Raw genomic sequence first — 21,854 nt, forward strand, 5'->3', positions numbered from 1 at the left:
CAAGGTGGAGCCATTTAACCAAGAATGGAGGGTCGCCAACCATATTGGCAGACTGTCAACCTAAAGCAACAGGCAGACGCTGTTGAAACAGTCTCTCAGTGAAGAAAGACTAGATCAAGTATTAGAATCACTATGGGTCACCTGATCATGACAGAGTGGGTTATCTGCTTATAGTGTGTTTCAGAAAAGCTGTGGATGACAAAGGAGAAGTTGGTTGTTTCTTGTGACCTTCATCTGTCACCTTTGTCCTGCTGTTCCTCGCTCCCATCAGGTGATTTTATTTGTGTTTAATAATAAATTTGATGTGATTATTTATTAGCAAAATAGAGTTTTCACTGTTATTGTTTTGATAGTATCTTCAATATAATCTAACTGTAGTGGTTGCAGCCCAAAGGTAATGCTGCCATCTCTCTCTTACACACACACACATGCACACACACAACTACAGTAGCCAGGTTGCAGCCATAGCAACGCCACCGGTGCGCTGTTATCCTAAAGTGGTGGAGTGGAAAGCAGGAGGGCTGTTGCTGCTCTGAACTCCTCACTCCTTCCCCCGCCGCCGCCCAGTGTCGCCAGGTTCAAGGTACGGGGAGCATCCCTCTTGTCTTTGTTCTGCCCGTGATGGACGTCGAGGCGGAGGACGGCGAGGAGGAGCCCAAATTCCAGCAGCCTCGACCACCTCAAGTCCTCAGCTCGGCCGGACGCGAGGACCATGGGAGCAGCGGAGGAACCAAGATGAAGAAATTGACGCCAGGAGGCGGGGCCGCGTCCATTGCGCGCAAAAACTCCAACAACAATGAGCTGTGGCTCCTGCGAGACGAGGAGGACTCCGCACCTGTCAGTGCCAGTGGCAGCAGCGCAGCCTCTGCTCAGTTGTGCCGGAGGGATGCTGCTGGAGGGGACACAGTCTCAGAGGCAGGTGTGATAGGAGAGGGAGCCATCGGTATGATATGCAACAAAAACGGAGATTGTAGAAGGGACCCGACCAGTTCAGGGAGCCTCTCCTCTCTCATCTCAAGGCAGGAGAAGCAGGCAGATGGAGTAGTGGCTGCTGAAGACTGCAAGGGGCAGGCTGCAGGCATGGACGGCTCTGTCACTTCACCGGGGCCCCTGACACAGGGGCCGGGCAGTGCCGAGGTCAGGACCGCGGCAGTGATGGAGAAAAAGGACTCCAGAGTTTCCTTCTCCAACGCCCCAACTAGTAAAGGACACACTCCGACTCAGTCAAGAAATTCTGTCACTTTTACCAAAGCTGAGGACGGCTCTCAGATAGTGCCGGATGATGGAGACACCAGGGAGAACCGGACGTACATGCAGCGGCAGTTTAGTTCAATGCTTCAGCCCGGAGTTAACAAATTCTCCCTGCGCATGTTTGGCAGCCAGAAGGCGGTGGAGAAAGAGCAGGAGCGCGTAAAGTCAGCGGGTAATTGGATTATCCACCCATACAGCGACTTCAGGTATGGGTCAAATTGAGTTAGGTCCATAAACACTTCACACTCTTACACTGAGCTGGTCTACATGGAAGATAGAGTTTGATTCTATCGAACTGTGTGTGAGGAAAGACAAAACATATAATAAAAATTCAGGTATGCGTAAAGGTCCTTTGGGAATAGAATTTCATCTTCAAAAAACTCCTTCAGTTGGAGCCAAGATTAAAATAAATCAAAAATACCTACACAAAATGATCCAAATATCCAAATATAGACATTTTAACCTTAGACATTTGTTCTTAAAATTCTCAGGAGCAAAAAAAATGAAACTTAAGAGGAGAACTTGATCCATTATAAAGAATTATTATTGTTATTTTTTGACTATTTTGATCTCCCCAGTTCAAGGGACAGATGAAGACATGTTTTGTTTTGGGAAGAAAAAGGAACTTCAGATGCATTTGAATAAAGTTAAAAAGCCTTTATTTCAAAACATGGCTGCTTACATTAAAACACCAACCGGTTTCAACCCTAAGGTCTTCGTCAGGGTGCCAAAGGGTTGTCTTTCCTTAGAGAGATAGTGATTCCCACATTGAGTTGGTTTTGCTAAATGCTTTCGCTCTGGACAACTCTTGCTCACTTTGGCAAAACGTTAAGGTATCTGCAATATGATATATATATTTATAACAAGCAAGTGTCCTCAAAAAGTCTTTGTTGAACTTGATGTCAAGTTGGAAAAGTTACGTCTTTACTTGGAATGCGTCTGAACAACTGTTTCAGCACCGAGGACAGCTCCTCCAATTATCCCAAGTGTACATCAGCAGCATTCTGAAGAGAGAGACAACTTTCTGAGCTCTTAACTGGCTGTGACTCAGATTTTGCCATTAAATTATGATTTAATAAGCATACTGATTAGCGGTTTTGTGGGGAATTATGTCAGGGAACATTCATGACTCAGCAACGCTCTTCAATCAGTTCCTCCCTTTGCTTTGCAGGCTCCCACGTACTTTCAGCCAGACAGCAGTGTGACTTTGTGAGCAACCATGGCAAGAACACATAGAGAGCTGCAACTAAGGGTTGTTTTATTATTATAGATATTATAGATTTAGTATTTGGTCCATAAAATGTTAGAAAATAGTGGGAAAAATCAGCAGTTTCCTGAAGTCTTTAAATGTGGTGCAGCTCAAAGATTTTCAGATTAAGATCACATAAAGACAAGCAGGAAATTCTCACACTGAAGTATATTTGGCTTGTTTGCCTAAAAAGTTGTAATTGTTTAATTATCAAAATTGTTTCTTTATCAACTAATCATCTCATCTCTACAATGCAGTGCTTTAAATTCTAAACTACAGTTTGATTTTGTGGTATGATTAAGCATTGCGGAGCATTTTGCTGACACATCCTCCATCAGTAGCGTTACTGTATGGGTGCCTGTGTCTGTTCTTTGATTTAGACTGAACTGCACCCAGCTCATCTTTCCGATTATCCATCTGTCTGTCTGCTCGTCCTTAGTTTGACCTTGTCTTGAGTCAGATGGTATAGGTTGCCTCCCCAGAACAAGATACAGTGCACTTTAAACCATTTGTCACGGTGTTCAGGGTGGCAGTGTCTCTGTCTCTAATCATCTTCTCCCTCTGCTTCACCATCAGGTTCTACTGGGACTTCACCATGCTGATGTTCATGGTGGGCAACCTGATCATCATCCCCGTGGGCATCACCTTCTTCAAGGACGAGACCACCACGCCCTGGATCATCTTCAACGTGGTGTCTGACACCTTCTTCCTCATGGACCTGGTGTTGAACTTCCGGACCGGCATCGTGTTCGAGGACAACACCGAGATCATCCTCGACCCCAAGAAGATCAAGAAGAAGTACCTGAAGAGCTGGTTCGTGGTGGACTTTGTCTCTTCCATACCTGTGGATTATATCTTCCTCATCGTGGAGAAAGGGATGGACTCGGAGGTGTACAAGACGGCCCGGGCGCTCCGCATTGTCCGCTTCACTAAGATCCTCAGTCTGCTGCGGCTGCTGAGGCTGTCCAGACTCATCCGTTACATCCACCAGTGGGAGGAGGTAGGCTGATTCAACATTTATGATCTTCACTGAAAAGGTTTGGGGTTTACTCTGACCACTCAAGGACGAGAGACTTAGGGTGGAGAATTAATCTTTATCATCCCTTTGACAGTATATGAAGAATACAGTGAGCATACTGCTGATAACACATGCTTATAAAGATGACACACTCATGTAGTAGTGAGACATTTAAAGAAACAACAAGGGAGGAACGCAGCAGGAGCACCACTGTTTTAGATAGTGTGCTATATTTAGGCAGTGGTAGATTGTCACGCTAATCTGAACCATCTGTGCAGCTGTGCCTGTCTATACACTGACTGATATGGGATGTGATATATGGGAGGATATTTCAGAAACAGACATTTTAGGAGTTGATGCATCAAATTATATTAATCAAGTATTTAATGATTGAACAATACATTGAAGAAAGAAGAATAACAGCAAAATGTGTCAGGGTAAAAAACAGTAAAAAAAAAAATAGATTATGTATAATAATCATCAATAGAAACAGAAATATATAGAAACAATTTTATTTTGAAAAATGAGGGTCATTTATATAGGAAAAATCACTGTTTTAAACATTTACATAAGTCTATTTGTATTTTTGTCGTTGCATATCTACTATATCTGATAAACCAGTAATAGCCAATAATATTGTCTTTCTCTACTCATCACTTAATTCGTGTTTAACCCAAAAAATAACAACTTTTATTATGTAAAACTATGAAAAATAGTAAAACAGCTAACAGCTAAAACAACTATTTTGATAATCAATTAATCGGTTTGAGTAGTTTATTAAGGTGGTGTCTTTACTCCTCTATGACTTTAATTCATTCAAATAAACACAAGAAGTTTGTGCTCTAGTGAAAGAAACCTCCTTTGTTTCGTGTAGTTGGTCCCACGACACCTCCAGGAGGCTAGACAGTGATCTCTGGCATCCCAGAGACACTCCCCTAATGCCAGCTCTCACTGCTCCCCTCCCCGCACCGACCCAACAACCTCCTTTATCTTACATTACACATGGCTTTCTCAGCCCAAACAACACTGCCACCTTCAACAAACCCAGGCTCCGTTTATGCGAGCTCCAGGTAGCGACCGTGCCGATACTACCTTTCCTAGCACATTCACCATTTAAACAGATTCTCCTTCAGTTGTGATCGACATTTATCACCATTTTCGGACGTTTTATAGAACTGATCAAATAAGTAATCGACAGATTAATCGACAATGAAAATGATAGTTTATCACAGATGTATTGGTGTCAGTGTTTATGCTGGTTGATGACTAACAAAGGAATTGCTGTACAGAAATGCCACATTAGGTTTGTGGTCATTTATGACATAGTTTTTCCACCAGAGGGCACTTATGAGTTGATTTTTTTCAACTGTGAAATGTCTCGCTTTGTTAAAAACCAAATTCAAGGGATCCGTAACACGATCATTATTTGATGTATTAAAAAAATTAAATAAAAACTATTGCCGATATATCTTTATCAGATTTTTTAAAACTGTATATCGAAACCAACCAGGCCATATAAAACGACTGTTAGCCTTTGCAGACAACATTCCTAACATTTCCTCAGTGTAACTCATCCTGAGTTACCTGTCACCATCATCTGTGAAGGAATGTGCAGATTATAATATAGCCTTCACATTAGAGTACAGTTATTATGAATCCTGCCGATGAATTTTAGAGTCTAACAGAAAAGACCCATCAGCTTCCTGCGACACATCAAAGCATCAGAGCTGTATTGATCATCACTGATTTTCCAGCTGCAGTGTGGATATCACGACAAAGTATTTCCCTGGCTCATAAAAAAGCTACTCTGACTGTGCTCTAATTAATAATACAATATTGGATTCCAGTTCAGTGGTTTATGTCAGTATACAAGTAATTCTGTTTGTTCATCAACAAAACAATCCTCTGTATAATTACTCCTTGACACACAAAAACTGAGGTTTTACAGTGTTGTATAGCAATAAGCCTGATAGCTGGATAATGGCTCATTATAAATGAGTGTACTGATGTAGTTAAGGATTCATGAAAAATTAATTTGTGCTTATCAGTGGGAAAGTGAAGAGGGATTTTCCGAGGAATGAACTCAACCACGTGAGACACTAATTGCCTTTTTTTTTTGCTCTCATAACAAAGCTACCTTTTTTTGCCTCCATTTCTATAATTATTTTAATGTGGCATCGCAACTACACACACTTTCTGAACACATATACACCAGTTTGTCAATAGATAGATGCATTATCATCCATCATATACGCCACAGAATCACGATTAAGCCTGACCTGTGATGTGCTTGCGTATGCAAACTGAGGACCCCTGACGAGCATCCATGAATCAAAAGTGTGTGTTCCCTCACTCTGAAAATAACCACTGCTCTTCTGATTACCGAGTGGTAATTTGAGCTCCATGAGAACCCTAATTACTCATTCAAACACTCACAACTGAATGCTCCTTTGCTTTCGGCTCAGCCCTGCCCCCTGATCAGCTTAGTTCATCCCAAGCTCTGCTCCGCTCAGCTTGATCCAAACGTGGCTGGCTGCGTGTCTGTCCAGCTCAGCTCGGCTCAGCTTAGCTCAGCTTGCTGCGGCGGGATTTCCTAGAAGATGATTTCCCCCGTTCAGCTCAGCTGCAGGCCAACCGAGTCAACAGCCGTTCTCATAATTAATAAAAGGAAAGAACAAGTTGTGTGTTTTCTACGTGAGCTTTGAATAGACTGCTGCGTGTGTTTGTGTGCGGCCAACACAAAGGTAGAGATAAGGGTTGTCGGGAATAACCAGAGCAATTTCCTGCAGCAGGAAGCTTGTATCAAGGCTCTCCACTTGCTGGCATGCCCTGGAGGATGCCTTTTTCATAAGCTAGACAATGACGGTGAACGGGTTGGATCATCTGTGTGTGCGTGAGAGTGGAGATTGGTAGTGGGAGTATTATTCATCAGCTTCAATAGTTTTCTCTAAACGTTGTCCTCGGAACCGACCGGATCGCCGTGTGTTTGACAATGTGCAGCAGACGGGAGCAGGAAAGCACTTTATCTGTGTTTTTCAGGCTGTGAGTTTTGGTCACAGTAATGTGCTTTGACCCAGATTGTGGTCTGACAGTGACACATGGCCAGGTGCTGTTCGGGTGTCGGGGGGGAACATTAGTCCTGGAGCCTCATTAATCATGATGGGAATGCTTCCTAATCACAGGGCAGGGCCTCACAGTGTGTTTCCCTTTCTCCTTCTCCACATTAGCGAAGGCCATTAGCTGCTATAGGAGAGAAAGTAGTGTCTTTGGCATTTTGTCTGGAGCTAATTTACAAGGGGAAAGGGGAACTTAAAATATGCTGAAAAGTGGAGAACAAAGAAACTCAACATATATTTGATAGATAGTCAAATAGCATGTAATCCACCAAGCAGAAACACCTTGATGCTGAATGTATGAAGCTAAAGATAAGTTTAGACAGCTAGGAAAAGGGTTATGAGCATTTAAGGGGCGGGTCCATCTGTGTTCTTTTCTGTGTTTTTCAAACTGAAATCCCACACAACCATTATCACAAAGTGGTTACGCTGGTTACAGCGCTAATACCCCATATTACCCCCACCCCCATCATGCCACATGCTGTTCGCTGACAGTGAGAACCAAGAGTGACAAAAGTGTTAGCTTGGAAGATTTGAGCTTGGAGGTGGAACATGGTGTTATTACGTCTTTATTTAACCAGATGAAGATACATTGATATTCAGTATAATACTGCAATCTGTACTGTATAAACACATTAATAGATCCATAGTCAGCTTCCAGTGTGAAGAAGCAGGCAGGAGTATTGGTACACAAAAAGCTAAGCAATGCACAAGGGCTGCCCCCCGACTAACTATTTTCCTAGTCGACCAATAGTCTTCATTTAGGGCCATTAGTCAACTAGTCGCCTGCATGTTTACGATATTAATCTAATTACTAAATGATGTATTTTAGGCAGGGCAACACAATGGTTTGAGTTGAAGGTGTAAGAAAGAATAGTATCAGTAACATTGTTAACACTGTGCTACATTACAGAGAAATCCAAAACCGTACTAATGAACCTTCATTAATATAGGCCTATATTTTATCTACAAGTGCACGTCACACACTGAGCGAGCCGCCTGTTGATGACGCTGTGGGCTAATGGGCATGTAGCTACTTCCATGTTTCAGATGATACGTCATGTTTGTAGTCGACCAATGAAGATGAGTTTACATATCACCTTGGGTTCGTGCTTCACCTTCTAGGTCGGGCACTGGGCGCTACTCTTGTGCTAAGCTGATCTTCTTCCACGAGCTGTTTATAAGTGTACAGGCCTATCGTCCGTGGGACAGATGTAAAGCTCTGGGTAGCCCTGCACTAACATGATCAACTTTTGACTATTTACAGAAGAAGGGAAAGATATCTGTTGGCTGTGATTGGTTTGTACCCTGACTCCTGTCTGACTGCTGAGCGTGGCCTCTTCCTGCACAGCTCTTAATAAAGTTTCACGTTTGTCTGTTTGTAAGTTTTCTGCGACTGAGCGACCAGTGAAATCTTGCAGACTAATGACCCTTCTAGTCGACTAATGATTGATCGGCTATTTGAGGGCAGCCCTACTTCAAAGCCACCAGACTCCATTGACAGAAACAGGAATTTTACCTCACATCACACAGTGAGTTGCTAGTTTACCGCCAACTCATCTGTTTAATCTGTCTGTTACTGTGTGACTTTCGGAAAAGGACTAACATGGCATCCACAGCAGTACATGGTTTTATATGTAGCGACGACATCATACAGAAACCGACATCACGTCACTTGGGCAAAAAGTTGCTAGAGGAAAATAGCATGTTGAGGCTAAAACATGCATACTTCAACCAAAATTTGAATTTTCGGAATAATATAATGAATAATGATAATAATTATACTAGCGCTGCCCTTTAAAGAACTTTCTATGTAAATTACATGTAAGAAAAAGTCAAATAAATTCATGGGATCTGGTGAGCACGGCCACACACCAACTATAAGAAACAGGCCCAGAGCGACATGAGCAAGAATCAATCTTGCACATTAGCGAGTGGAGCATAATTTGCGATGGAGGAATATGTTGGACCGGTTGACTCTCTTGTGTCGGCACCGTAACTAACAAGAGATGTTTGCACCCTGGGGTTCTGTAGGAAATGCAGGTTTTGATATGCAAGTGAGCTGAAGGTTTAGGGCAGTGAGGTCTCTGAGGTGACGGGATGAGTCGTCAAATGTCCCGACCTGGCTGCTCCCAAAATGTAAACTCAAAACGGGGGTGCCCCTTCACATTTACACACACAGTATCTGGCCTAGTTCACATGTAGGACAATTCCTGTGTCTTAAGTGAGAGATGAGCCTTTGTTTCCGGTAACATACCATAAACTGGCCCATAAAGCAGGGCTGTACAGTATGCATAAGTATATATAATATGCAGACATATGTGCGGCATCTGGCCTACTTCCCTTTAAAGATAATTCTCTGTCCCTTGTGGGGAATATGCTTTTACTTACAATTTAGCAAGGCCCAGTTGGCCCAGCTATGCTACGGATTTCACAGGAGTGCACACACACACACACACACACACACACACACACACACACACACACACACACACACACAGATGTAAACCCACTCTAATGCACAAACACACGTACTGGTAACAAGGCCTGGCCAGTAGCCAACAAAGCCACAGCGAGTGGTGTTTACAAGGCTGTGACCACAACACCAGCTCCACACAAATAAGCCTTCTTACCTGAGGGGAGTAAATCTAAGAAACAGCAGAGAGGGGGCCGGGCCGCGCCGCTGATCAAAGCTTCATCAGCGTCTGACGAGGTTTCATCATGAATGAAGTCAGACCGCAGACTCCTGTTCATTTTCCCCACCTGGTTATAATGTAGACCATCTGCCTGATGATGTTATTCGACTAAGATGGAGGAGGAAAGACACACAGGGCGTCGGCTTGTTACTGAATAGTCACTTCATCATACATCCTGTTCTATTCACTATATGAAGTGCATATATATCAATGAAAAACCCACTAGTTTTCACCACAACTGAAAAACATATACTTCCCTGCAGCTCTTCCTCCCAGGCTGTTGTTTCATTCAAAGCTGCACTAATCAATACTTATACATTAATAACAGGTTTATCTGTAATGTGAAAGGGGCTACTTACCGGCTCAGCTCAGGGTCAGACAACAACACACCTGTGCTCCATTGACTCTAATGCAGTCGTTTCAGATTTCCTTCATTTTCAGGCTGGTTTTGTGGATTTGGAGCTAAATGTTGTGCCTGGGGCACGTCGTGTATTAATGATACTCGTTACCTGGAGAGGTTGGAAAAAAGTGTATGTTTCTTCTCTGTTCCCAAACCAAAATCAAACCCTGAAAAGTGTAGGGTTAGCTAGCTAGCTACTGAAGATATAGCCTACTGAATGTATACACATGCTGCTTTTGCTTTTTAATGATTATAACAGTGAAACAAAGACCAACACTGCTGTACAGGAACCAGTGAAGGGAAGCAGGGAAACTTTGCTGATATTCAACCAGCTGTGTGTCATCACAGTGTGCGCAGATGGACGTTGTTTGACTTCCTCCACAGATCCCTGCCTGTCCAGCGGCTGAGGTCCGGGTGCTGTCAGCAGCACGGGGGCGAAGCCAAACACCGTTCATCTGCACACACTGCGATGCCACACAGCTGGTTCAACATCAGAGAAGTTTCCCTTTATATTCATTGTCTTGTGTGGCGATCAGCAGTGATGTGGTGGTTCACTTTTACACTGTGATCTGTAGCCTATAGTTCGGCTTTAGCTTCTAACTATCTTTGTCTTTTTAACCTGTTGTTGCTGCTGAGTCAGTTTGACATCCTGGATATATCCGTCAAACACAGACTGCAGACCCCTCTGTCTGCTTCTCTCTGGAATCACTGTTTCATTTTTCCAAAAATATGATAATATTTCTTCAGGGGGTGCAGTTAGTTACAGTGTGGGCTCCATGCTTACTCTGACAGCTTGTCGTACCATCACAAAGGGGCGGGGCTTAGCGAAGGGTCAAATGATTTAATGACTTTCTCATGCAAATAGTAACATACTAGGTGTTTTCTGGTTGTCCAAACCTCTGAATGAATCAGGATCTGGACCCCTGATGTACTGTAGACCATACAGCAAAATATCACCAGCTGTTTCCAGGTCTCTCCTCACTATAACAATATACTGTTATATTTTACCTCCATCTGTATAAACATAAACTCAATTCTCATTCCCCTCACACGTCTTTCCTCCTCTCCAGTTTTCTAACCCTCTCTCTGCCCGTCTGTTTTCCTCCTGACAGATCTTCCACATGACCTATGACCTGGCCAGTGCTGTGATGCGAATATTCAACCTGATTGGTATGATGCTGCTGCTGTGTCACTGGGATGGCTGTCTCCAGTTCCTTGTTCCCATGCTGCAGGACTTTCCGTCTGACTGCTGGGTCTCGCTCAACAAGATGGTGGTAAGCTAAACGATCTATGTGTGTGTTTGTAAGTCACACGATCACATGAATATCAGTATACTAAGAAGAATTACTGCAAAACTAAAGCATGAAACATATCCCCCGTGGAGCAGGAGGGTGTGTTATCTGCAGGCAGATGGGGAAATAGAATTTATTTAAGGTTGAGTCTGCACACACACACACACACACACACACACACACACACAGGACCGGCCTCAATTAAACTCTCTCTAGTTAAACCCAGGAGACATGCCAGTGTACAGAAAGCAGGAGTGAGGGATGAGAAAAGAGGCTTTTTTTTTTCTTGCTCGGTTCATACAGCACGCCATGTGGTTTGTTCTTTAGCCATTCTCTTCTTTCTCTCTCTCTCCTATTTACTTCTCCTCTCAGATGTCCTTCCCTCCTCCTAGCTGGCAGGTAGCTACTGGCCATCTGCTGATAGACAGGCCATTAGGAGAGGTTTTCTCCAAAATTATAGCTGGCACGAAAGAAAAAAAACCTCTCTGGAGAGCAAGTGGTGAAACTCAAGCTGCAGGAAATGATGATCTAACCAGACAATTAACGAACAATCATTATTATTAAAAACATTTTTCTTTCGAACTTTAACCCTTTATGAACCAGTGTTTTGCCAAACAGGAGAAACAGTTGCTCAGTCAACCTCTTGAACCCTAATATTCACTTTAAATCTCCTCCCGAGAAGCTTTAAGACAAGAGAAAAATCCAGATATCAATATCACACATTAGTAAAATACAACAGTGCCACAAACAGCTTCCTAATGACCATAAAGTTGAATTAAATCTCTCTAAAACTGTTTCCAGGAACACTGAGCATTACAACCTAACGAAGGAATGATTTATTGCAGTGCTGTCAGACTGCATTAGTTTTTGGTAGGAGGGACTAATAAACTGGCAACTGAGAGTATATATCTGCTCGTTACAACACTATTGAAGGAAAGATGTTTTTTTATGGCTGCACAATTACATCAGATGAAGAAGTTCAATATGATTTTCTATCTTTTTGGACAAATTTCCCCACAACTCAGTCTGACTAGTTTGGTATTTTAGTGGAATTTCAAGTCCCCATATTGAAAAAAGTCACATTTCTGTGTCTTTTTTTATTACATAGCAGGAATAGGTGCCATTTGAATACTGTGAAAGTATTGAAATGCTCAAACTTTTGCCTTTAAACAAGCCGTCAGGACTTCCAGGAGGTTGTGATGTCACATCTATACTATAGGCCCTTTTAGGTCTGACGTCACAATGGCATCAGTTTGTTAGCTGGAGGCAAAACATGACTCTCCAGCACAGGGCTGTAGGCTACATAGGAGTCTTAAAATGTTGTCTTGTTGTGTTACTGGGAGCCAGAATAGAAGGAGTCATGGCTCAAAACTTAAATTTTATCACATACCAGCTGCCACTGCCTGTCAACAAAAACAAAGACAACTATGGTTAAATGTGATAAGACGAAAGGACTGGACGGAGGCGATCATCAAATATGCTCCCATGTGCAGCACACACTTCATATCAGGTTAGGGAAAAAGTATTTCCTGTTGTAGGGATGAATAAAGTTATGTGTATTAAAGGTTATCATGTCCACCTCATCAGAAAATAGGGAAGTATTAAGAGGACTGTTGGATTTCTCTGTTATGCTAACTTTTTTAGCACATTAGCTAACGTTAGCTTTGATAGCAAAACAAACTGGTGGAAACCGTTCAAGTGTCGCCCTCCTTTGTAAGATTGGCATAGTAATCAACCACAAAGCTTCCTGTGACATCATCCATCCATTGAGTGATCATCTTCCTCCATTGTCTAACACAAGCCAACAGAACTCGCTAGCAAGCGCTAACTAATGTCTGTGGAGAATTGTTTTGCCTCCAGCTAAGCCCCGCCCACCAAAAACATCATACTGTTTACTAACAATAAAAGGGTCTATATAAAGGTAGAAACTGCCACTACAGTGCCATTACAGTCATTTTCTGGCTGCAATAATGGGGCAGGTAAGCAGAGAGAGAGCGCAGCTGTTGAAGACCTGCACACACTGACCAATCAGAGCAGACCAGGCTTTTCCAAGAGGGGGGCTTAAAGCGACAGTCGCCTGTTTCAAACAGGGTTAATACAGATATATTCAGGCAGACAGTATGAGAAAAATAAAGCTTTTTTTGAGCATTAAAGCATGTAAGCATGTCCTAGAGGAACCCTAAAATAAAAGTATGAACCTAAAAAATTAGCATAATATGGGACTCTTAACAGAGCAAAAGCACAGAAATACAGAAGGACATGGGGAAATGTTTTTTCCCCTGCCCATGTATTTATCATTTTCTAATCTAACCCCTTCCACCCTGTCTGACTTGTCATTCTGTATCAGAGATAACTGGCTGGGAGGTGGTGACAGACAGAGCCGGAGGCAGGGAGAAGTCAGGGGATATGAGCAGTGAAACACATCTGCCTGTCTGCCCTGTTGCTCAATACCTGCCTGTGTCACACTTCTTCTTTGAACTTATACAGTATGCTATATTTCACTAACAAGTACACGTTAGAGATATCACTATATGAGATCCTGGTATCGTGGGTTTTGGCGGAGGAAATATCACTGTTTCACAGCTTTCACAATTATTAATCAGGGAGTTCATTTTTCAACATTACGGAAGGAAAAAACACACAAGCATTTTAAATTACAAATTAAAATAATCAGCGACATCCCTTATACAATTTAACATATGTTGCCTGTATTGCCTGTGGTATGCCTGCTGGCAGTGTAGCCAGGAGAGACCAAAAATACAAATTTAAATATTCATGGTTTTCATGATGCAGAATATTCAAGCCTAGATTTTAGAGCTGACTTAAACATTTTGCATCTTGACGGTTCTTGTTGCTCAGACTATGGCCTAAGCTTGGGCGGTATCAAGGTATTACAGTATACCAGGGTATTTAGAAATCCCAAAGATATGATTTTCCATACCCTCAAATATACAGATGCTCCTCTATGAATTAAACTGATACAAAGATGTTGTGTTGTACAGTACGGATGTACGATAATATCAGCACATCATCAGTATTCGCCGATATTGGCTTTAAAATGAACTTTCAGAATCAGCCAACATGCTTTTTCTTATTTTGCACAATAAATGAATGAATATTACAAACATTGAAAAGTATTGTATTTCATGTCTCCATCTGCTGGTGGGCCATCACAATAAGAGTATACATGCATAATATGATGTTAATTCCACTACAGAAGAGACTTGATCACTAAAATTAGGTGGGGAAAAAATGGAATTATCAATCAATATAGTTGGTTATCGGCCAAATTAGTTGTTATATAACGGTGTAATGGATATTGGCAAAAAATCCAATATTGTGCATCCCTAGTGCACAGCATGCACCATTAGAGGTCAGTCTGTACCGGTGGAACAGGCAGCTGAGCTGAGAGAGATGGGGACTGTGAGTGGTGGGGATAACGTTACAGGAGTCGTAAAAAAAAAAAAGGAAAGCAGTTTATCAGCAATGTGATTTTATTCCACACATCATCACCGTTCAGCCCACTGATGTGTCGGTATCCGCCGTGGCAACGAGCAAGAATCTATAAAGAAGGCCACTTATTTCCTATCTATTCATTATTCTATGGGCCGTACTGTATGTATTTAAACCTAGAACAACTTGTCTATGTGGGCTAATTGCACAGTAAAAACACAGCATTGTTGTTCCCAGCTGGTGGGTCATGGTCCAAAAGTGGGCCACGGGTCCATTCTGAATGGACGGCAAGTGACTCGCAAACGCAAGTTTTTATTTTGAAGTGCCGTTTCCTGCTTTAGAGTGAGTAAATAATGGACAGCTAATTGGCAGAGACAGCAAAACTACCCGACGACATGGCCAAACGCAAGTATGACGTTGAATGTATTAAACTGTGTGAACCTTGAACTAACGACTAAGGGGAAATCTGGACCCGTGGCTGGACCAGTTGGGAACCACTGGGCTAGACAATGTCATACATGTGACAATGACTCCTATCACTAGTAGCTCAGCTTTTAGGCTACTTTTTTGTTCGTTTGATTGTTTGTTTGTTTGTTTTTCACATGGACTGTCATATCCGTATATCCTGATGCAGGTCAGGAAGGTATGAAGGTATGAAAAAATAGATACCGCCCGAGCATATAATGGACTTAATGAAAGGCTGTGAATCCTGCTTGTGAGCACACAGTAAACAGGGTGTGTATACTAGAGCTGCAACAATTAGTTCAATAATTGATTAGTTGATCTAAAGAAAATTAATCACCAAGTATTTTGATAAGCGATTTACAGTTTCAGTCATTTTTAAAGTAAAAATGTTGAACATTTGCTGTTTCTAGCTTCTTAAATGTAGGGTTCTGCTGCTTTTCTTTGCCATTTATGACAGTCAGTGATGTATGATGTTGTAAATATATGATAGGCTTTTGGTTTTGGACCACTGGTTGGACAAAGGACGCAAAATGAAGATGTCACTATGAGTTCTGGGAAATTGTGATAAGCATTTTTCACTTTTTTTTTACATTTTACTGACCAAATGATTAATACGTCATTTGTAAAAAAAAATATCGGTAAAGTAATCAATGATGAAAATTACCATTTGTTGCAGCCCTGATATATGCTGTGCATTAGTGAACACTGTTGAAATGCTGTGGGAGTAACTAGAGAAAGAGAGAATGGCACTATTAGGATAAATGGCTCGGCAGTTAGAGAGGAGAGTTTGTATTGACTGCAGAGGTAATAACTGCAGGAGGAATGTGGAGTAAAGTGATTGCTTAAGGCCGAGGAGAAATAGTTGGCATTAGTGCGAAATGACACAGTTTCCTGATTGACATCAACATCATGTGCCCTATAAACCACCCCGCCACTGTGAGAGAGCCAAACGGTGTCGCTGGCCTACTGCTGCTCATTGCTGCAGCATCAGAAGCTGCAAATGATTTTAACCAGCTGAAACTATCTCTTGGAGTGAAATCACATATTTGTTGTGTCTGAGGAAGCTGAGCAGACTGGATGAGTCCTTCCTCGTGCATTCGTCATATGCCGTCTGTTTCCTGAGCTGTCTGACGCCGCTGTCGCTAAGAAATGCTTCATATGCTGAACCTTCTAATTCTGGCACGTAGATTTGTGACATCCCACCCTCGAAAATACTCCTCTGAAAACACTGTGTACTATGACACAGTGGCGTGCGTGCTTGCGTTCATTGGTGTGTGTGTGTGTGTGAGTGTGATCTCCAGGAACAGATGGATCTCACACCCATTGATCCTAGGGGGCATGACTGTTGCTTCTCCATCGTTCCACCTCTCGTTTCATCTCTGGCCATCTTTTTTCACAAGACGCCTGCCTCTGTGTGCCAACTTTATATGTCACTTTTGACTCATTAACGTTAAGTATCGTAGACTTTGACAGAGTTTGACTGAGATATAAAACCAACAACAGCTTGAATGTTACTAGCCTCCACTTGTATCCTGCCCATAGTGCTCAGACACGCCTGCTGCTCCCTCGGCATCTGGAGTTGTTTCCTCAGCTTTTAGTTGCAAATAAAAATGTGTTGATAGCCTCTTATAGGCATTAAAGTCCCAATTCAAAGCTTCATTTTGTGTTAATGTTTTCCAATCTCAGGCAGCTCCTATATGGCACAAAGACATTTTTGTGCATTATGTTTATTACCACCAAAGGGAATGAATGCGGAGAAATATATCTCACCGTGTTTACATTCAGTTTTCTCTTCAATGCCTCAGAGCGATGTGCCTTGTTTACGCCCGTGTGCCAAAATCTGAGCGAGATGCCACAATGCCAGCAAGCACCCATGTGGGCGTGGCCGCCTGGTGTGCTCTGCTGCTCTCCATCTCGGGGTAATCAAGGTCAGAGATCCTCTTCAGAGCTGCTTTGAATGAGAGACGCAGCATTAAATGATCCTCACTTCAGGCTGGCTGGCTGCCTGCCCGCGCTGGACGTTTACCGGACTCCACCCTGCTATTCCTTTTTGCATCATCTGTGCACTTAGGCTATAAACAGACAGACAGAAACAACACGTGATTCATTAACTCGCCCTGAAGGCACTCTTATACCTGCATGATAATCAAAATAGCCTCCTTCCGACTCTTCCTTCCTTTAATGTCTTCAGCTCTGCCTCAAAGCATTAAAAAACAATATCTGTCATTTGTAAAAGATATGCACGCAGCAGACTGGAGTTTATTATAAGCCTCACAGCATACTGATCACAAGATACCAAAATCATTACAGTCCGTTATTTAAGTAGCGTTCTGTTACATGGATGTCAGGTGGGTTTGTCCCATCTGCCTCCGCCTGATTGGCTCTGGGATCAATGACATTAGAATAAAGCCTCTGTCTTCCTGTCCTGCTTCAGTCTGAGCAGTGTTTCTGTGTTCAATATTTAGGCTGCTGAGAGACATTTTTACTGTAGAGGAAGAGTTGCAATAGTTCCCCAATTTGTGTGGCTTTATTGTCTATGCATGTGCTCTGTATGCACACACACACACACACACACACACACACACACACACACACACACATACATACACACACAGATGCACTTCAAGAAACCCTCTGGCTGTGAAAGTTAATAAGGATATCCCCCATTCATTCAATTACTGAAGTGATCTGACTGGCAGGCAGGCCTGTCAGCACGCATAAGAATAATGGACAGTTACTGTGTGAGATGTGTGTGTGTGGAGGTGTCGGTGTGTGTGTGAGTTGAGTGACAACTGCTTGTTATAATCCAACAGCTTCTCTCAGTACTAATTTGGTTTATCTCCTATAAAGTGTAACAGATGTCAGTGACATAACGTCCATTTCTTAAATACATTTTGCAGAGAACAGCATTTAAAGTGGGCGGTACAGTAATGTGTGTGATTTAGAACATAGGCAACACAAGAGAGTGACTGAATTCTTAACTTACACAGCTCTTCTCGGGGTGTTTGAGATGTGCAGGCCTCTAGAAACATGAAACCATCAGGTAAAGTAGTTTTATTTGCCATAGGTTATAACTGACTCATTTAAAGAGGGTTATTGGCTCCAATCTGAGATATTTTGTGTTTTGCTGGGTCAAGCCTCAGCTAGATTTAAATAAATAAATAATAAATAAATAATACTGCCCAGCCTGGTTGGCACTGCGGTGTTTGTGGGGCAAGTTCCCCCCGTGAGACCAACCCCATTTTTTAGAAGAAAAGTTGTCATGTTTAGCTGAGCAGTGATGAATTCAGTGAGTTCAGGTTCAGGCCAGCTTATCACTTTGAAACTGTCACATATAATCACTTTAAGATGAGAAATGTATCAATCGTTTCACTTGTTAATAAGAAAATATCTACAGCCACCATAGCAGTTCTCTGAGGCTATATCATAGACTGTAAAGATGGACCACATCAGCTCCAGAGGTAGCCTAAAGTCAAACTAATACAATCGCCCAGGCCCCACGAAGCGTGCCGGGCTTTGAGGTTAATTTTCGTAGTAGTCAATAGGGGTGTAAATCACCAGTTTCATCGCAATACGGTATTATATTGATTCTTTGGACAACAATACGATATTTGCTGATATTACAAAGTCTAAGCACGTTAAAATTTCAGCCTGCATGCACGTTTTTTCAGACGAACGTTGTTAAAACAGAGCAGCTAATGTTACTGTAGTGAGAAGTTAGCAGAGTGAGATGCCGTCCAGGCAGGTAACGTTACATCTTGTTCTATCTCATAACAAATTGTTTTACATACAACATGTGCTCTGTCTGTTGATCTCTATTTTCTCTGAAATTGAAAATATTTTGACACTGCTGATTTATCACGGAGTAAATAACACTATCCACATTGTCTTCTTGGCTGCTTGCCGTCTGCCTGCCGTTGTTTGATGGTGACACAGACTTTCAAAATAAAAGCGTATACTACAGATGATATGGATCGATGTTTTCACTTTGGGTCGATGAATCTAGATCATTGATCATTGAATCGATATATCCAGATTGATGGATCGTTACATCCTGGTAGTCAAACATAATTACGTCCATCATGTGATGCCGTGTGGCCCAAAACAATTTTTCCTGTTCACTTACATAGCGAAAGAGATGTTTGTAAATAGGTGGATGATTTTTGTTTTTATCATCACAACCTTTGCAAAATGACTTGTTTTACTACCAGAATTTGATCAATTTGGTCCAATAACATTTGGAAAGTCTAGAAGAGCTGCACAATTTAATCAGTTTATCCCAATTCTAGTTAGCGGTCGGCGAAAGTGGAAGTAGCTAGCTCTGTCAGGAGAAGTTTCTAGTGCGCCTGCTCTCTGTGGGCCACACAATGTCAGTCAGTGCCAGTCGTCCAGGTAATTTATTTGTTGCAGTTGAAAGTTTTTTTGGCTTCATGCACCACTGAGCAACTTTCACAGGAATAAACCAAGCCCATCCTCCATCTCTGTGTCCAGTTCTCTTTATACATCTATGCGATCGCCCCCCCGGCAGCTGTTTGCAGTGTCATAAACCCCACCCCCAAATTCTCGTCAAATAAATTCTTCTCCAAGGAAGGTGATTTCTATCACTTTGGACGGGTTTTCTTCACGTTGGTGTTTGTCCATGTGGTCATTTTCCTTGATTAGTTTGTTTTTAATTAGTTATGTGATGATATAAATAAACAGATGTGGCTCGGCATGTTTGGCAGCTCTGTTCATAAGACTCCGTCAGATGCTGGAGTTTCTGTAAAAAGACTATATACCTCTATTTTAATTTGGTATTTACTGGGCCCCCAGTAGCTCAGTGGGTAGAGCTGGTGTCCCATGTACAAAGGCAATGTCCTTGTCGCAGCGGCTGCAGGCTCAATTCCAGCCCACAGCCCCCTGCTGCAAAGGATAGACTGCAGGGTGCCGTGTGATACTACAGCTGATCAAACAGGCTAACATTTGCTTATTAGCACAAATGTTAAAAACTGAGGCTAATGAGAATCTCATTAGCTTAACAGACATTTTGTTATCATGGACAAATGGTGATCCATCCAGTGGTTGTTTAGATATTTCCCTCGGGACCGAAGGAGTGGACCGACTAATATCTCAGTTTATAGAGCCACGCTGCAGCGGCTAAAAAAGCACTTGGCTCTTCCAAATGTTATTAAGTTTAAGCATTATAGAATTATTCCTCTGTATCTTATTATCATTACTACAACAAGGGTCTGCCTCTTACTTGTCATGACCATAACAGCACAGATGCTTTGGGCTTGAGTCATATGGCCACAGCTTGCATCATCAACTAGACACATTCTCCGGATGCACATGGTTGCACACCAACAGCGGTCTGAAATCTACAGCTGTGTCTCAATTCAGAGGCTGGATACTGTGAAGGACACAGCCTACCAAGGTGGGTCCTTCACAGGATCTGAAGGCCTGACTGAACCTGCTCCTCCTCTGCAAATGATTCCCTCCAAATGCACCTGTATTTTTCATTCCTCTGCACACCTTCTCTGCAAATTTTCTGGTTTGCTGAAAGCAGAGGAATGACAGCTGTGGTATTCTCCATCACAGTTCTGCCAAAGTTGAATACCTCAGGGAGGAGGATGAAAAAAAACAACCTACAGATGTCAAGCTGGGAAAATATAGCCTTCTCAAAATGTTTACATACTGTACATATGTGTTCATATATATATATATATATATATATATATATATATATATATATATATATATATATGTATAACGATGATTTACGAAGCAACAAATCCTGCTGAATCTGTATTTTGTGTTGTCAGAGGGGAGAAGTTAATATTTAAAAAAGTACAATAGATTTTAAAAGGAAGAGCTGAAAACATAAATCTGGGGAGAGAAAACTCACCCCTCTCCTGTTCTCCCAAATAATACACACTACCCTCCCTTTAGCTGCTGTAATCTTTTTATGTAACAGTTCAGTGATGTATAAATAATGTGATTGCTGAGTCTCCACTGTAACTTTACAAAAGATATGAAATATAGTTAGTTTAATCAACAAGTCCAGACCCTTTCATCTCATCTAGTACTTTATGTGGAAGTTGTTCATCAAGCACATGATGTTTAACTTCTTCCTCTCGATATCAAAGATGAAAAACCAATTCAAGCTAATGAACTCAAACTCAATAACAACAGTTTATTGAGCAGCAAAGCTATGATCCGTCGAGTCCAATTCCTCTTGCAAATCAATTAAAATCCTGCCACGTGACTTACAAGCATCCGTTTGACGTCTGATGAAGTCAGAATTTAAGATACACAGGAGTCAGCTGAGAAAGACTTCCACAAATGAGCCAGAGATAAAGACTCAAATCAGCTTTTACAACACAACATATTTTATATTTTATGTAGTGTGGCTTTTGCACTGTTCATCCAAGGCCAAGACCAGGCCCCCAGAAAGTGTGCCAGACTCTGAAGCCCATTGACATAGTGGCCAAGCTGTGTAACTACAACTTCTGGATCAGCACCGTGATGCCATCGGGCCCACAAAGACATTTTCCATAGACTTACTTAGGAAAGAGACATCTGTAAATCAATGGATGCTGTTTATTTTGAGCGTCACAACCCCAGTAACATGACCTGTTTCACTATCGGGATTTGATCCATGTGGTCTTTTAACATTTTGAAATTCTAGAGTCATTTTAATCCCCATTCAAGTTAGCACAAGGCTAAACCGGAAGTAGCTGGCTCGGCTGGCAGGAGTTAGCTGATTGGCCGACAAGGTCTCTAGTGTGCCTGCTCTATGGGCGCAGTGATACAGAAGATACGGGTCATTTTAAACCCGAGAATTCAAACACCACTGAGCAACTTTCATAGTCCTGAATACCAGTAATGAGTAAGACTTTAAGCACTGCTGGTTACCTCGTTTTAGAGTCAGCAGGTTT

The 21,854-nt window shown here is 42.1% G+C and overlaps 1 protein-coding gene across 1 annotated transcript in view; it reads left to right on the plus strand.

Moving 5' to 3' along the window:
- The first annotated feature begins 510 nt into the window (after positions 1-510).
- Positions 511-21,854, plus strand: part of hcn2b (hyperpolarization activated cyclic nucleotide-gated potassium channel 2b) — a 70,616-nt gene continuing 49,272 nt past the window's right edge. Inside the window, exons 1-3 of the mRNA XM_033620893.2 lie at positions 511-1,457; positions 3,077-3,500; positions 10,840-11,001. Coding sequence (XP_033476784.2) covers positions 622-1,457; positions 3,077-3,500; positions 10,840-11,001 — 1,422 coding nt within the window. The 5' untranslated portion in view covers positions 511-621. The remainder of the gene's footprint in view (positions 1,458-3,076; positions 3,501-10,839; positions 11,002-21,854) is intronic.

This window comes from Epinephelus lanceolatus, chromosome 6 (genome assembly GCF_041903045.1).
Source record: "Epinephelus lanceolatus isolate andai-2023 chromosome 6, ASM4190304v1, whole genome shotgun sequence".
NCBI lineage: Eukaryota > Metazoa > Chordata > Actinopteri > Perciformes > Serranidae > Epinephelus > Epinephelus lanceolatus.